General features: G+C 52.3%; 1 protein-coding gene across 1 annotated transcript in view; it reads right to left on the bottom strand.

Annotated features, from left to right (window-relative positions):
* Positions 1 to 120: 120 nt before the first annotated feature.
* Positions 121 to 17,236, bottom strand: part of SETD2 (SET domain containing 2, histone lysine methyltransferase) — a 52,521-nt gene continuing 35,405 nt past the window's right edge. The window contains exons 14-20 of the mRNA XM_059818760.1: positions 14,170 to 14,845; positions 13,154 to 13,288; positions 12,419 to 12,558; positions 9,888 to 9,999; positions 3,222 to 3,302; positions 2,801 to 2,902; positions 121 to 1,514 (exon numbers count right to left, since the gene is read on the bottom strand). Coding sequence (XP_059674743.1) covers positions 1,353 to 1,514; positions 2,801 to 2,902; positions 3,222 to 3,302; positions 9,888 to 9,999; positions 12,419 to 12,558; positions 13,154 to 13,288; positions 14,170 to 14,845 — 1,408 coding nt within the window. The 3' untranslated portion in view covers positions 121 to 1,352. The remainder of the gene's footprint in view (positions 1,515 to 2,800; positions 2,903 to 3,221; positions 3,303 to 9,887; positions 10,000 to 12,418; positions 12,559 to 13,153; positions 13,289 to 14,169; positions 14,846 to 17,236) is intronic.

The following is a 17,236-nucleotide window of genomic DNA, read 5'->3' as shown; positions in this document are numbered from 1 at the left end:
GGGTCCCTGAGCGAGAGGGGACGGCCCACCGAGCCGGGCCCCTGTGTCCCCACCGGTGCCACCGCCAGGTCCCCCCCACCACCCCCCCCCGGCCGTGTCAAACCTCTTTCGGGGCGGGTGTCGATTTTTTGTCATTTTTCTTTTATTTTATTTTTTTTTTAATTTTTTTTTTTTTACATAAAAAGTTCCGTAAAAATTGGATAAAGTAAAATGATTTAAGCAGTAAAATCAATCTTATCAACATAGCACGAGGGCGGCCAGAAATCCGGGGGCAGCCCTGCTCCGCAATATTTACATGAAAACAGATTAAACCTCGCAGAACCAAAAAAATAAAACCAAGGAAACAACCGAAACAACAACAAAATAATAACCCCGAAACTATCCTTACAAAGTGTTCCCGTGGTATCGGCACGTCTTGGGCTAAAAGCAAAAACAACAACAACAAAAAATAATAAACCCCCAAAATTATCAATATATTCACATATACGTTAAAATATAATACAGAGCTCGGTGACGCACGGGGCGCGCGCGTCCGACAGCACCGCCGGGGCAGGGGAGCCGGCAAAGCCTGGTTTAACAAAGCCCGGCTTTTCCTCCGCGTCTCCCCGGCAGCACAAACCGCCTCACGCCGTTGGGAACGAAGTTTATTTTCTTTTTTTAAAAAAAAAAAAAAAAAATAAAATAAAATAATAAATTCACAGGTTGGTGGTTTAAAACCGTGACTCCTGGCAGAATTGGGTATTCATTCCGAGGTTTGGCTGTGTTGGGCGTCGATGGGGTGGTGCTGGTGGAAGAGGAGGAGGAGGAGGAGGGAGGAAGAGGAGGAAGAGGAGGAGGAGGAGGAGAAGGAGAAGGAGGAGGAGGGAGGAAGAGGAGGAAGAGAGGAGGAGGAGGAGGAAGAGGTGGAGGGAGGAAGAGGAGGAGGAGGAGGTGAAGGAGGAGGAGGAGGAGATGATGGAGGAGGAGGAGGAGGAGGGAGGAAGAGGAGGAAGAGAGGAGGAGGAGGAGGAAGAGGTGGAGGGAGGAAGAGGAGGAGAAGGAGGAGGAGGAGGAGGTGAAGGAGGAGGAGGAAGAGAAGGAGATGACTGAGGAGGAGGAGGAGGAGGAGGAGGAGGTGGTGAAGGAGGAGGAGGAGGAGAAGGAGATGATGGAGGAGGAGGAGGAGGAGGAAGAGGTGGTGAAGGAGGAGGAGGAGGAGAAGGAGATGATGAAGGAGGAGGAGGAGGAGGAGGAGGAAGAGGTGGTGAAGGAGGAGGAGGAGGAGAAGGAGATGATGAAGGAGGAGGAGGAGGAGATGATGAAGGAGGAGGAGGAGGAGGAGGAGGAGGAGGAGGAGGAGGAAGAAGAGGTGGTCACTCCAGGTCCGTGTCCTCTTTGGGTTTGTAGATGGCCCCGAATTTCTGCATGTATTTCTTGATGTATTCCTTCGTCTTGTGTTTCACGTTCTCGTTGCACTCCAGGTCCTCCGGGTTCTTGCAGTATTTCAGCTCCTTGTTCATGACGCCGTGAGTCAGCTGCGGGGGAGAGGAGGGGTCGGGAATCCCCACCGTTATTCCCAGTATTCCCAATAATCCAAGTCTTGGGGATCCCCAGGATTCCCCAAGCTGTTTCGCTATTACTCCCTAAGTGTTTGCTATTGTTCCCCAAATATTTCATACTACTCCTTAAACTATTTTGCTGTTATTCCCCAAATATTCCCCCCAATATTTTCTGTTATTCCCCAAATATTTGCTATTATTCCCACAATATCAGCTATTATTCCCCTAATTCTCCCTATTATCCCCCAAACTATTTTGCTATTATTCCCCAAATATTCCCCAAGTATTTCCTATTATTCCCCAAATATTGGCTATTATTCCCCAAATATTTCCTATTATTCCCCAAATATTGGCTATTATTCCCCTATTATTCCCCAAGTATTTCCTATTATTCCCCAAATATTGGCTATTATTCCCCAAGTATTTCCTATTATTCTCCAAGTATTTGCTATTATTCCCCAAATATTCCCCAAACTATTTTGCTATTATTCCCCTGTTATTCCCCAAGTATTTCCTATTATTCCCCAAATATTGGCTATTATCCCCAAGTATTTCCTATTATTCCCCAAATATTGACTATTATTCCCCAAGTATTTCCTATTATTCCCCAAATATTTCCTATTATTCCCCAAATACTGGCTATTATTCCCCAAGTATTTCCTATTATTCCCCAAATATTGGCTATTATTCCCCAAGTATTTCCTATTATTCTCCAAGTATTTGCTATTATTCCCCAAATATTCCCCAAACTATTTTGCTATTATTCCCCTGTTATTCCCCAAGTATTTCCTATTATTCCCCAAATATTGGCTATTATCCCCAAGTATTTCCTATTATTCCCCAAATATTGACTATTATTCCCCAAGTATTTCCTATTATTCCCCAAATATTTCCTATTATTCCCCAAATACTGGCTATTATTCCCCAAGTATTTCCTATTATTCCCCAAATACTGGCTATTATTCCCCAAGTATTTCCTATTATTCCCCAAATATTTGCTATTATTCCCCAAATATTCCCCAAACTATTTTGCTATTATTCGCCTGTTATTCCCCAAGTATTTCCTATTATTCCCCAAATATTGCCTATTATCCCCAAGTATTTCCTATTATTCCCCAAATATTGGCTATTAATCCCCTATTATTCCCCACCACCAGCTGTTAGTCCCCCACCATCGCTATTTTCCCTCCCTCCCCCTGCCAGAGGAGCGGGCAGAAGGGGCGATGCCACCCGCCCCTCCCCGGGGAGGGAGGGGACGTCACCTTGCGCGCCAGGTGTTTGAAGTCCTCGGTGGTGGTGATCCGCCCCGCCTTGCAGTCGGGTTTGCGGTAGGGGTTCAGGCACTGCACGATGAACTGCGACATCTGCGGGAGAGGGGACCCCGATCCGGCCCTGCCCTCGCTCACCGGCCCCACCGCCCCTTCCCCACCCCGGGGTGGGGACGTGTTCCCACCCCGGGGTGACAACGTGTCCCCAAGGATCCAGCGAACCCCGCGCCCAACCCTCCGTGGGGCGGCGAGGGGGGACACCCCGATGTCCCCCAGCAGTGGGGTCCCCCCAACTCCAGCGTCACATCACCTGCGTGGGACAGTGAACCCCCCCCACCCCGCTCCGGCGTCCCCCTGGGTCACGTCACCGGAGCGGGACAGTGACAAACCCCCCCGGGGCGCGGGGGAAACTCACTTCTTTCCTGAAGACCTCCTTGCTCTTCTTGGCTAGCTCGCTCGAGGTGTCCGCTTCCGCCGTCTTGGGCTTCTTGGAAGACTGGAGAGGGGGAAATAAAAGGGCGTTAGACGCTCCTCCGGTCCCTGTCCCCACCCTGGGGACAGCGCACCCGCCACCCACCCCTGCCCCACAGCCAGACGGGCAGCGGGCGCTTCCCAGCCCATTCCCGGCACGCTTCCCAGCCTGATCCTGGTGAGCTTCCCAGCCCACTCCTGCTGAGCTTCCCGGCCTGCTCCTGCTGAGCTTCCCAGCCTGATCCTGGTGAGCTTCCCAGCCCGCTCCAGGTGAGCTTCCCAGCCTGCTCCTGGTGAGCTTCCCAGCCCACTCCCAGCACACTTCCCAGCCTGCTCCTGCTGAGCTTCCCAGCCCATTCCCAGCACACTTCCCAGCCTGCTCCAGGTGAGCTTCCCAGCCCATTCCTGACATGCTTCTCAGCCTGGTCCCTGTGAGCTTCCCAGCCCATTCTCAGCACACTTCCCAGCCCGTTCCCGATGAGCTTCCCAGCCCCTTGCCAGCATGCTCTCCATCCCAATCCAGATGCGCTTCCCAGCCTGGTCCCGGTGAGCTTCCCAAGCCAGTGCTGGGGCACTCCCCAGTCCAATCCTGGCAGTCCTTGCTGATCTTCCCAGCCCAGTCCCGGTGCGCTCCCCAACCCATTCCCAATGTCCTTCCCAGCCCAGTGCCGGTGCATTTCCTAGCCCAATGCCGGCATGCTTCCCAGCCTGATCCAGGCACGCTTCCCAGCCCAGTCCCGGTGAGCTTCCCAGCCCAATACCGGCATGCTCCCCACCCCAAACCAGACACACTTCCCAGCCTGGTCCCGGTGAGCTCCCCACCCCGGTCCCAACATGCTTCCCAGCTCAGTGTCAGTGCGCTTCCCAGCCCGATGCCGGCATGCTCCTCACGCCATTCCAGGCACGCTTCCCAGCCTGGTCCCAGTGACCTTCCCAGCCCAGTGCTGACACGCTCCCCACCCTGATCCTGGCACGCTTCCTAGCCCAGTCCCAGGGCACTTCCCAGCCTGATCCTGGTACGCTCTCCAGCCCAGTGCCGGTGCAATTCCCAGCCTGCTCCCAGCACACTCCCCACGGCAACTCCGGAGAGCTTCCCAGCCTGGTCCCGGCACCCTTCCCGGTGCGCTCCAGCCACGCTGCTGGGCTGGGAGCGCAGTGCCCAGGGAGGCGCGAGGGTCGCTCCTTGCTCTCGTTTTCTTTGGAAAAAAAGCTGGAAAAAGGGCACGAGCTGGTCCCGGGGAGTCGCGCTGGTTTGGAGGGGGGGCGAGCGCTGCGGTGGGGGGTATTATCCTTAGCTGGAGGCGAGGGGGGAGGAAAGCAGCGGATCCCCCCCCCATCCCATTTATTTCATGCATGTTAAAGCCTAATTACCGGCACAACTATGATTCGCGGGGATGAATCCGGCACGGCCGGACACCCAGGCAGCGGGAACGCTGTCCTAACCCCGCTCCGGGGGCTGTTTGAGCAACGCTCGTTTATTCAGCCCGTTGTTAATCAAAGCCAGGCGCTCGGCGGCAGCTATCGGCCGCGGCAGAACCATCCCCGCCGGAGAGGCGTGCCGGCGCACCGTCAGCCCTCGTGCCGAAATCGCTGCGAGGTCTGGGAACCCACCAGCAAGCATTTACAGCGGATTATCTTTAGCTATAGACGATCGCGGAAGGATGAAGTGAATTTTAGAGGAATTTCTGGCTCTTCCCCCAAGTACTAATCCCACAGAGCACAAGCACCCGCTGATTTCATTTGCTGCCCGTATTAATGGAGTAGAAACTGCCCCCGCTGCCTCCCGGCGAGCGCCCCTTCGCCACCAGCTCAACACCCACCTCCCCACGCACGCCCATCCCTGCGGGCTTCGCCTTCGAGCCCCGCGACCTCCTCGGGGACTAAAGACGGCGAAAAGCGGCATCGCTCCTCTGGCGCTGGTTTTCGGGTTATCACGACTCAGATTTTAAAGATGGGGAGAGCAAAAGGGCTTGTTAAAGGCTTGCAAAGCCGGGGGAGATTTGCCTTCTCCTTCTGCTCTTTGAAGGTGTCCTCCTATTTCTTTTAATTAAAAAAAAAATGATTTTTTAAAGTATTTAACACTGCAAAAAGCAGGAGCCATCCCACCCCTTTCAAACCCCCAGCGCCTGGCTGAGGCTGGAGGGCAGAGCTGCGAAGTCCCGTACGCAAACCAGCGTCGGAGCTTAAATCAACCCTTGACGGGGAAGTTTTATTGCCGAGGGCTGTCCCGAGCGAGCGCTGGTGCGTCTCCGGGCTGGCCGCACATCAAAGCTCGCCGCTCCCTGCCCGCGGCTCGGGTACCGACATCAAAAGGTCGGTAATGGGGAGCAGATGGCTCCCTGCCGGCTCCCGGCGCGGCACCGGCACGGTGGCGTCACCAAGCCCTGCCACCTCCCGTCACCAAGTCCTTCTCCATCGCCGAGCCCTGGGTTCATCGGCACACCCCGATTTCTCTTCATTCCCCGAGCCAGCACGAGGAAGGAGTTATTTTCTACGCGGGTCAGTTTGGTAACGATGGGATTTTAATTTAGCCCTCCAAGGATGTTATAAATTATCGGCGTTAATTAGCTTGCTTAAGTAGAGCCGGAGGACGGGTTTGGAGGAGCTTGCAGGGAAGCGCTGCGAAGGCCAGATAAAGATGCCTGTAAATAAATGCGTAAAGAAAGTAAATGCAAAAATAAAGCCTGGCCTGGCTGGATTAAGCCTGGGACTAAATGCTCCTGGGATTTCGAGCTCCATCGCTTCCCACCACGACCGCGGGAGCCACCCAGGCTGCGGGGGGTGACCTAGAAGGGGAAAAACGGCACTTTTTGGGGACCGGAGCTGGGAGGAGAAGCCAAACCCCGGCTGACCACCAAGCCCGACGGATGGGAGAGCCGTGAGCCGAAGCACGGCCGCGGTCCCTGTCCCGGTGCGGGCAGCGCTGCCTACACCAGGCAGCCAGCACGGTCTGGTAGCCGATGCGAAATCCTTCTCCCCTTGGCCGGAGCACATGGGATGGGGGGAAAAATCAGTGCCAAAATCTGGGGGGGGCACGCGGAGGAGAAATAGAAACTGTATTTCTAAGCTACTACTTGTGGAAAGGTGCCAATTTCTCCTTATGCTAAAATTAATCTTTATTTTAAGATGAAAACCTCCTTATGGAAGGGCTTTAGCCTGACGTGACCGCAGCGTTTCCCCCGTAGCCCCTTCCAAAGCGCTCCCACAATCCAAAGCCATGCCACCTGCCAGGAAGACTCTAACGCAGGAAAAGACCCCCAACACGGTGGTATTCCCGTTTATCAGCCTCGCTGCGTTAGGCAGAAACCCTCCAGAGGAGAGGTGCGATGGGGAGGTGGGCAAAGATGCTGTTAAGGGAAAACCAGCCTGGGATGGGGTGACAGTGGGAGCTGAATGAGCTGGTAAATCCTGTGCAGGATGCTCTCCTCCGGCAGCACGGGATAAGGATGCCAGGATCTGCTCCAGTGATGCCGACCTTTCCATGCCCTTCAGGTACCGATGGGCAGAGACACGAACACACCCGTGCAATAAATCCGGGCTTTTTCCATCTTAAAAGGATGCAAAAACTTCGGCATCCAGCCCTGCGTCACTGCCAACCTCCCCGAGCGCTCCGCCGTGCCGCCCTCTCACGAAACCCTTTTTCCAAGGGAAAAAGCGGGTTTTAAAATGTGCTTTAAAGGGAAATAGTGAGCGCGGCTCCGCACGCCTCTTGTGCCTTTCCATCAAAACCACCATACCGGCACACAAGCCCCAGGCGCGCTCACCCACCGCTGACACCAGCCGCGGTAACGCCGGCCGCGCCGGGGCTTTGAGGGTGTCAAGAAGGGAGCAGATGATGCTCAGAAGCATGCTGAACATGCTCCAGAGGAAATAAAATACCCTGGTCGCCGCCGTCGCACGCGTTTCGCCGGGGCGAGCGGTCGCCCGCGGCCGGAGGACACCAGGAATAGCAGCAGCAGCTGTCGGATGGTCGGAGCCACGATGCTGGTGGGTTTAATCCCTCTTGGAAAAGGTGCAGGGTGGGGAGGAGGAGGGTAAAAAAATCCGAGGAATGTGGCTGCAGTTTCAGGGTGGAAGCGTCGTTATGGAGGCGGCGGCGAGCGAGCTATGACCACGTGGGAATTCAACGTTATTTCCACAACCGGGAAAAACCCAACCTTCAGGCGATCCTGGCCAAGAAGGAAAAGATTTAAAGCTCTGAAGTGAGTAAGAACCACATCACCGTGAGGTCAGCCAAAGCTGCGCGTCCGGTGTTCATTTAGGAACGAGGTATTGATGGCTTCAGAGAAGTTTTGCACCTGAAAACAGGGATTTGGGGGGTTGAGTGAGCAGCGAAAACTGGCAGAAGCAGCCAGCTCACGTCTGCCCTGAGGCGAAGCCCTTCGAGCATTGCCCCGGTCCTCGGCACCTTTTTTATCCCAAAGGTTTTGAATCTGGCATGGAAACGCCTGCCCGCACTTACAGAAGCATCTTTCCTTGCTGCTCCCTCTGCAGTCGCAGGACCCACCGAGACCCTTGAAAGTCAGTAGGAAAAAGACTCCCAAGCTGCAAAGCACCGGCGCAACTATATTTTCTCGCTCAGAAGAGCCCAACCGTCTCCTCAGTACCTTGTTCTCATCAAAGAGACGCGCCCCAATACCTCCAGGCTGCTCCACTCCATTCCGCTTTAGCGTGTACAGCTAGAGCAGCAAATCCCTCCATGGGGATGCAGTTTACGGCTACTCCAGCTTAACAAAACCTCGCCTTAAAGCCTAAAATGAAGGTCTGTTTGATAAATAGGTTCTCGCGTCTCGTTCTGCACGCCGATATCCTTCAACAGCAACTCGCAACCCGAACCCAGAAGCGGCAGCAAACGCAGATAAACTGGGATCGACGCGAGGCAAGCGCAGGGGAAAATCCTTCCCGTTGAAGCGAAACGCGCTGTAGAAAACAGGCAAATTAGGAATATTTGTTGTTCTTTCAGCCTGAGTCATCTGGAGCATTCATAAAGCTGCATGAGCGGTTTTTAATGTTTTGCTGAGCACAATAAAGCGAAGTATCAGCCAGAGCAGTGCAGCGCAAGCTCGCTGCACGCTACCGATCCCGAAGCTCACCTAAGGGATCCAGCAAGCCCCAGCGATCCCAGGACACTCGCCTGTTTATAAATCGTCCCCGTGCCGTGACTTTTGCTCCTTTGCCTGCCGAGGTTCCCAGAACCGCAGGGGATGCCGGCAGGGTACGCGGGATACCAACCCAGGGACAAAAATAATTTAAAAGGCTTTTCTGGATTCCTCTGCAGAAGTAAAGGCTCCGTGGCTGAGCGGCGTGTGCCAGGTCTTGGTTCATTTTCTAATTAACTTTTTTACAGGGAGATAAATATTTGTAAATAATGTAGTTTAAGTGAACTCGCCAGGAATCCCGGCTGAAGTATTCGGAGGCATTACGGGGATTGGGTTAACCCTTAGGATCCTGGCAGCACATGGGAAGACTCCGCGGGAAGGCGACGGCAACTGTGGGAGATGTTCTTGGGCATTGTAGGATGGACGCTGCCTTCGGTACCTACAGCAAAATCAGCCCCGGGTCTGTGGGTATCACCGGAGCACCGACAGAACTGCTCCCTGAGAGTTATAACCCAACAAACCTTTCTTTCCACAGCTCTTCTCTCTCCTTTTTAGGGAATCAGAAAGGTATATAGAGTGATTTATCTACAGGGGCTCAGCAATCGCTGCTCAGACTCTGCCCTCCCTCCTTTGCAAGGGCTGGAAACCCACGCCGACGGCAGACGTGTCCTCCAAGGAGGCTCAGCCAAGTCCCCTCCCGCCGAGCACTGGGTTGGATGTGGCCGCAAAGGGACCTAACTGGAAATCAAGCCCCATCTGGAGAGCAGCTCCCTCCTCTCAGGTGTTACCTTTGACAGCAGCAGCGATGGAGATGCTGCAGCACCCACAAGAAAAGCCACAGCAGAAAGGCAGCTGGTGGTGGAAGCAACACAGAGCTCCCAGCACCTCTGCTCCTGCTGCTGCACCGTTAGTTTTCCCTATTTCAACGTTATCCCCCCCTCACACCCCTTTTTTTGGCCAGTTATAAGGTCGTCTCCTGACGTGAGGTTGCAGCGACGGTTTGCATCCAGGGCAGAACATCAGCCGCCCCCCAGGGAAGTCCTGCGTTCACCCAAGCCGCGGTCGGCACAGCCCAAGAGGTGAGCAAAGGCGCACCGGGGTCTTTACCAAGCCAGTACCCAGAAGGATGAGGAGGTGAGAGCGCCACGAAAATCTCTGCTTGACTATTTGTCAAGCAAAACCTGGCAGCAACAAGGGGAAGCTGCTCTTCAGCGGCTACCAGGCAGCACAGCATGTTTCATCAGGTATTTCACAGTGGCAAGAAAAGAACAACTTAATCCAGTACTCCTCTACCACTATTTTAAAGCACAAAAAACCCGTGGCCCCATGGTCAGTATAGCCATGACGGCTTATCTCAGGCTGCTGCTGTCCCTCCGTCACTCCTCCAAGTCTGTAACAACCCCAAGAACAGCCCCGGCTGTTGCCGCTCCTGCTCCGCAGGACAGGATTGTCCCCTCAGTCTGTCCAAGAGATGTTAACACCGAGTTTCCCTCGCTGACCCCCACGCTTACCTTCATGGGGTTTTCGTCGTATGTTGGGGTCCCAAGGTCCATTTCAGCTTCGTGTTCAAGGCTGGCATCATCGCCTGGGCTGTCCCAGGTAGGAGGGTCCCACTGGGTTTGCCTGGAGGAAGACAGACAGACAGACTGACCACCGTCACCCTCTTAAAAGTAACCAGTATCTGCTCATTGATCATCCCATCAAGTGGGACATCTGGTCTCCATAAGTCACCGAAACTCTTAACACGGGTGTAACACACGGCCCTACCTTGCTATTAATGATGAGTTTGAGTCGGCTGCTCAGTTGGAGAAGGCTAAAGCCAAGCAAGAAGAACTTAAAAAAGAGAATTTGCACAATTTTCTCTCACTGGTGACACTCAACGTGGGATCAAGGGAAGTTTGTCACAGGCATGAAATAAAGAAGGTCGGTGATTCTGGCATGGAAAGATGGGAAACATCACAGCCAAGACCTTGGGGAAGGCACTCCTTCCTGCAGAGCAAGGCACCTCAAGCCAAGTATTCAGTCACAGGTATCTCATCGTGGAAAGGATGACCAAAGATCTTGAGAAAAGCCACAAGAATGAGCAGGAGCCTGAAAGGATGGAGGGGTGGATGCCATGAAGCCCATCCATACGCTAGAAGAGGCTAAACGCGGGGCCAGAGCTCTCCTCGGCTCACCGCACACGGGAAGCACCATTTCTGCAGAAACATCTGGGCTGAGATGGAAGAAGCCATCACAGCCTGCGTGGGCTCGTCAGGCCAATGCTCGGGGAAGAGCCCCACCATGCCTAAACCGGGGAAGGATGGGGAGAACTGGTCTGGATTTCCTCAAGAGCCCCACCATGCCTAAACCGGGGAAGGATGGGGAGAACTGGTCTGGATTTCCTCAAGGTGGGAGAAGGGGAGCGGGCAGCCGTCAGCATCCGAAGGCAAATACAGGACGGTGCTGGGGAGGAAAACCACAGACCAGGGGAGGAACACAACCAGGAGAAACGGGGGCCAGCAAGACAGACCGCTGTCTTTGCAGTACTAGGGTGAGTATGGGACTCCGCATCAGGTGAGAGGACTCACTCACAAACAGACTAAACAAGAGGGAGGCAAAGGACAGATCTCTAGACTTTGTTAGGTTTGGAGGTGACCTAATGCGGCAACTATTTTCCATCTCTAGACTCTGTGTGAAGCCAGGATGTGCACTCTTCAGCTCAATACAAAGAAATCCCGAAAGCCTGCATCAAAAAAAGCTACTGGTTTGAGTTTCTCAAGGTTTCTGACCTGTATCAGAAAGTTCAAGATTAATTATATTCAATCAGTGGCTTCTCATGTATTCGCAGAAGATGCACGGAGGAGGCATTCCTCGCCAAGGGGGAAGGCTCAGTTGGGTCTCTTCATCTCATTGCAAGACTTCCAAACCACGGCACAAATCACAAATTCCTGCTCGACTGTTTTCTTTTTCTTCCTGGGGTTTGAAGGTTTCCTGCTCTGCTGGTGGTGCAACTCTCGATGTGTAAGGTAGCAGGAAGGAGTCCAAACAGGAGATTAAAAAGATCGATTGATGCAGAGAAATGTGTGCAGGTAACAACAACTGACATCAAGACAGTCAGGACACATAAGGGCTTAACCCTTTAGAGAGGTGGATCCCCACACAGACTTCACGTGGAGTTTGAAATAAAAAAAAAATCCTTTTCAGAAGTCTAAAATTACAATACTCATCTTAGTTAAGTTCATAGGTATTGATCCAAAAACCTGGTACCTTCCAAAACTGATCGCAAAGCTGTGGGGAAAACACTGGGAAACTATTTCTTGCTCCAGAAGAGACTGGAGGCTTGAAGGTGGAAAAAATGAGGATGAGAAAACAACCCCTTTGATGCCGGACACCACAGATCACAGCCGATCCCTGAGCCACCAAAGACCTCCTGTTCATACGGCATGCCCACCGCAAGGCTCGCACGCGTGTTAAAGCCTGCACAGACCGGGGTTATTTGCCTGGCACCGCTGCCAGAGCCGCACGGGTGTTTCAGAGCACGGGGGACAGACAAGGTCTCTCTCTACCTGTTAATTCTGCTGCCATTTCAGCACCATGTGGGGCAGGGCACATTCCAGCAGAGTGATGGGAACCAAAGATGATGTCAAAAGAACTAAATCCAACTTGACCGAGATGCTGGGGAGAAAGATGTTGCTTTGATGGGATTTTTTTTTTTGGCAGCCAGACGTCAGAAGTGGAGCTCCTCACCACCACATTATCACACCGGGTTACAACACGACACATGGCCGGAGTCATCGTTTGCAAGGAAATAGTTTGCTATCGTTGCACTTCTGCTCGCAGAAAACAGGGCTCTATCCCCGGGCCACATTTATGGGGGTGAAAGAAAGGGTTTGAGCAATCTCAGCCTCCCACCCACCCGGCTAACGAGCAGCACCCCCCTGGGTGCCTAACGAGACACCGAGGGCTGAACATCCATTTCTCTTCCACCCAATTCCTTCGCATGAGCTATCAAACTGCAGCCCCGAAGCAGCCATCACGCTCACCTCGTTATCACGCTCACCTTGTTACCACATGGTAGTAGTAGATCTTCCCCTCTGGGTCTCGGGCTGTTTTCCAGTTGGGTGGGAGGACGATCGTTTTCGGTTTTGGAGGGGATGGTGGAGGCAAGTCCAGGAGGTTATTGGTCACCACAAGCTCTGGCTGAAAATAGCACAAAAGGGGTGAAGAGAAAGACGTGAGTGGTCGTGAGAGTGGTCAGAGCAGCCCTGACAGCTCTTTCCCCCGCGACAAAGACTTTGTTGAAGGTAAAACTTCAAAACAACATTAGTGTTGGCCCAAGTAGTGATGAGGACAATGTCTTTCCCTAGTTCTTCATCAAATAGCCCAAGCACCCACTCATCCACACCCTGAGCTTATAACGCAGCCACTTTGCCACCCGTGCTCTTAAATCCTCCGTGGTAGATGCCAAAACCACCATTTCTGACAGAGGGGCTTCAGCAGCGAAAGCAGGTCATGGAGCTCCCACGTGCCCACCCATACACAGCCTGCTTGGATGTGCTGGTAGAAAGCCTGAACACAACAGGATCTGGGCTCAAAACCCCCAAAAATGTGTCTGATGCCAACATCCAGCCTGGAGAGCAGCGTCCCGAAGGGTGCCAGCCCGCTGCCGCATGGGAAACTCCTCCAGCTGGTACCACGGACGCTTTCACAGCATCCAGAAGCCATGGGGAATCACGCAAACCCAGAGCAGATGTAGACGAACGCTCCCCATCCCTTCTGACCCACCAAGCCTTACCTGCTGGATGGGCTGAGGCTGCCCGGCTGCAACGATCGTAGTTACTGCTGTCGGTGGCTGCACTATGACTCCCTGCGGATGAGCCGTGTAAATCTGCTGGCCCTGGATGTACTGGAGACCTGGCTGGGCGTAACTCTGAAACAGAGCACGGGGAATCACAAGTCAGCTTGCTTTACCAAAAAAAACCTTTACTGAAGGACACAGGACAGCTTCCCTTACTGGGAATCAAATAGCGGAGGCAAGAAGAAGATAATAGTCCTCGACGACTAGCAGAAGATTAATATCCAAACCAAAGAGCAATAACCAGTGACTTGAGGCAGGGTTTAAGCAAATGCTTTTCATATACGATTGGCCTATTTGCTATCCCAGCAGTCGTACAATTGCCTGCCTCTTGCTTTTAGGAAGAACTAGGCATCGGCAAGACGCTGAACGCCAATACCCTTGTTAAGGAAGACATAGTAGAAGGAGGCAGCGCTTCAGCATGGTCATTCGAAGCTCCAGGCTGAGCCTGATGGAAAGGGACGCGTAATTCAGAGAAAACAGATAAAGAAGGTTGATCTGTTGGGGTTTTTGTTTGGTTTACGTCATACAAGAGCCGGTAGCTCCAGACCCTGCTTCCAGAAGTCAACAGAAGGCACACTCACACCTCCACGTTTTACTGCTTACTTGGTCAGTGACAACGGAAGCTCTTACCCAGAAATATCCGTTCACCAGAATCAACAATCAAAAAAACAACCTAACTTTTATAAACAGGTTAAAAAAAATCTCTGCAAGCTGTAAACTCCTGCAAGGACTATGATGTATGGCATCTGTACACGGAAAGTACCCTGCCTACATGTGCTTTTCTCAGACTTTTGGATGAGAAGTTATCTGAGAAGCGCTACTGCAGCTTAATATTAGAGCAAAGTAGGATGCTCTAATATTAAGAGCACTAGCAAAGAATGAGTAAATAACGTGTACCAGGCTGGCACCCTTCGTTTTGTGGGTGTTTCATGCCACGCTGTGTCTGAAATTACCTGTACAATCGGTGGGGTCGTCTGCGAGTAGGGGGATGTCACACCGTAAACGGTCTGACAGGTCTGTCCTTGGTAATATATGGCTGGTTGGGACTGGGCTGGCGAGTACTGCTGTTGTACAGCTACAGTCTGCTGGCTGGAATCCCAGACCCCGTAGCTCTGGCTCTGCACCGGTCCCGGCGCGGCCACGGGCAGGACGGCCACGTTGGGTTCTTGATGGACCACGGTGTCGCTTTGTGCTACATACTGGGGAGTTGTAACCTCCATCGTCGTTGCTACATGTTGGACTACTGGTACCGGCTGAGGAGTAGTTAGGGTTGGTTCCACCGTGTGCCCGACCAACGTCTGCGTGTGCTCGTAAGCTGCCGGCGAGCACATCGAATCCATGGTGGGCGTGGGCAGCAGCACCTTGCCAGCGTTGGGGTTGCTGGGGTCTACGTAGGCTTGCATGGGGTAGCCAGGCGGGTAGCCGATGAAGCTGTGGTGGGGCGTGCCGTAGCCCATGGAGTCGTAGGGCAGGGGGGACGTCATCCCCAGGTTTTGCAGTTGCTGTTGCTGTTTCTGGGCCTCCCGCTGGGCGACCTCCTGCTCAAACAGCTTCCTGCGCTCCTCCGTGGACAGCTTGTTGCGATCCTTAAGCCGGACTTTCTTCTTCGAAGATGCTGGTGTGTCATACCTGGGAGAGAAAGAAAAGGCTTTGTGAGACCTCAGAAACCCGCAGGTCCAGGGCATCAGCAGCAAAAGGACCACCACCGATGGCACGCAGACCTGGGGGGGGTCCAAGTGCCCAACAGCAGCATCAATTCCTAAAAACATTCATTTGTTTTCAGCTGCTTGACCAACCATGGCAACTCACAGAGAGGAGAAACACCCACTGATCCTGCTCGTCCACAAGCAAGGAGCCAGGGCAGAGGATGAGCTAAGTCCCACTGGATTTACCGACTTTGGTTCAATGCTGGAGCTAATGGAGATGCAAAGGTGCAGCAGAAATAGTCTGCAGGACCTGCTAAGCCTCACCGAGATACCCAGAGAGGTAAGGCAAGATCTCCAGGACCAAGAGGGAACAGGCTGGGTACGCGTGCTGGAGACCCTCTGCCATGGTTTCCCAAAGCAGGACCAATGAAGAAGGGTTTTGGAAGAGGCTCTCCAAACAGAAGGCGCAGCTCACACCACAGCATCTTCAGCCCCAAAGACCAGGGAGGCTCAGCGATGGGGAAAGCACCCCATCTTTCTTGTCTAAGGACACCCCCTCACACATTGGAGCTGCAGACACAGGCGCGTTTGCAGACATGACGAAGAACAAGGGAATTTCAAACAGCACGTTTCTGTTTAGAGTTATGCTATTTACTAGACCACAGATTCAGCTTAAAAAATAATAAAGCGTGGAAGGATTTTTTTAATTCTTTTTTTAGGAATAAGAATTTTCATCCCGAGACACAGAGCAGCTGGAGGGATTTTTCCAACGAGTTTAAAAAAAAAAAAAAGCCTAAGGACTTTGATCAGACCTCAACCATGGAAAATTTCAGATCAAAGGTGGATATTTTGAGAAGTTATGAGTGTGGTAAAACAGGGATTACAAGCGAAAATGCTTTACAGCCCTAATATAATGGATTCTACAAAGTATCCAGTATATTCTCTATATACTCACTTTATGTTCATTGCGTTCCATTTACGTATCAAAAGCACATTGCTACCAACAGATACACTTAAGATGTTTCCTCGCATTCCCAGAGTAGCTGCAAGGATCTGTTAATGCGAACCTTATTGACGTGAAGAGTTCAATTTCAGTAATTAAAGTCTTTCCTGGCACCGTCTGCAGAGTTTACACGAGAGGCAGCCGGCGTGAAGGGACGGGCAGAAGAAAACCGCGGGTTTAGCGTAGAGCAAGCCAGCGATGCTCTTGTACTTACTCTGCTTCTCTCTCCACCTATTTTATTATTTTGTCTCATTAAATCCTTCATAAAAAAATACGAAGGAGGACAGTCAGAGCGGGGAGAGCATCCCCAGAGAAGGATGCTGGGACCCCGGTCCTTCTCCCGGCAAGCACCGCTCACCAACAAAGATGCCGGCCGCAGGGGGAAAAAGCCAGAGCAGGCGACTCCTTGCCCAAAAAAGAGTTTGTTCTATTTAAACTAGCACAAAACATAGGCTATTTATTCCATCCTTTTTCATATCTCTTGACACACCGCCATTACTCAGCTCCACTGCCACCCCCAGACCTCACTGATGTTGCCATCCTCCAAACGGCTAATTACAGTATTATAGATTTACGTCTTTTTTTTTATCCAGATGTTTTAAACTTTCCCAGCAGACCTCACTACGAGGACAGAAGTTTCCTTGCCTGGCTGACTCACCACCAATTGTTCCCTAATTACTAAGTGGCTTTAGATCCTATTTAAGAGGGACAATGGAAAACTGACTTCTTTAAAGGAAATTACTTGGTAATTTTACTGCCTTTGACAAGATCTGAAGTCTCCCTGAAATGCAAGACGTGTAGTATTTTCCTTCTCTTAATTAAGAAGCAACTTTCGAGGGAGGAAAACGAGCATCTGGTACCAAGCAGCCGCTGATTCATGCTCTGCCTAGGACCAGCCCTGCCACCACCATCACCTCTGTCGCTCCTCCGGTTCCCGGGAAGTTTGGCTGCGCCTGGCTGCACACTCACAGGACGCTTGGGAATGACCCTGGGAGCCGGCGCAGGCTCAGGCACTCTAAAAGCGATGGTGTGAGTCTACAGGAAAAGGAAAAGGCAGCTTTGGGTGGCTGCCAGGGTCATTGCACTGATCCGATTCTCACTTAAAATCTGGGAGAATGGCTAATAATTAAAAATATTTTCTCTTACTGCTTGTTCCTTGAACTGACCAACTCATCAAGACAGAAGACATCTACATTTCAGTTATCTAGCCCTTATCTTTACTCTTCTAAACACCCATCCCACCAGACCTGGTCAGCAGAAGCCTTTCACGTGGAAGGGCACAACTCACGCTAGTGCAACACAAATTGGGTGCTTTTATTTGCTACTTTATCTTCAGCTTCTGTGCGCACTGTAACTTAAAGTATTTTATAC

Source organism: Gavia stellata, chromosome 6, assembly GCF_030936135.1.
Source record: "Gavia stellata isolate bGavSte3 chromosome 6, bGavSte3.hap2, whole genome shotgun sequence".
Lineage (NCBI taxonomy): Eukaryota > Metazoa > Chordata > Aves > Gaviiformes > Gaviidae > Gavia > Gavia stellata.
This window is presented reverse-complemented; position numbering and strand designations above follow the sequence as displayed.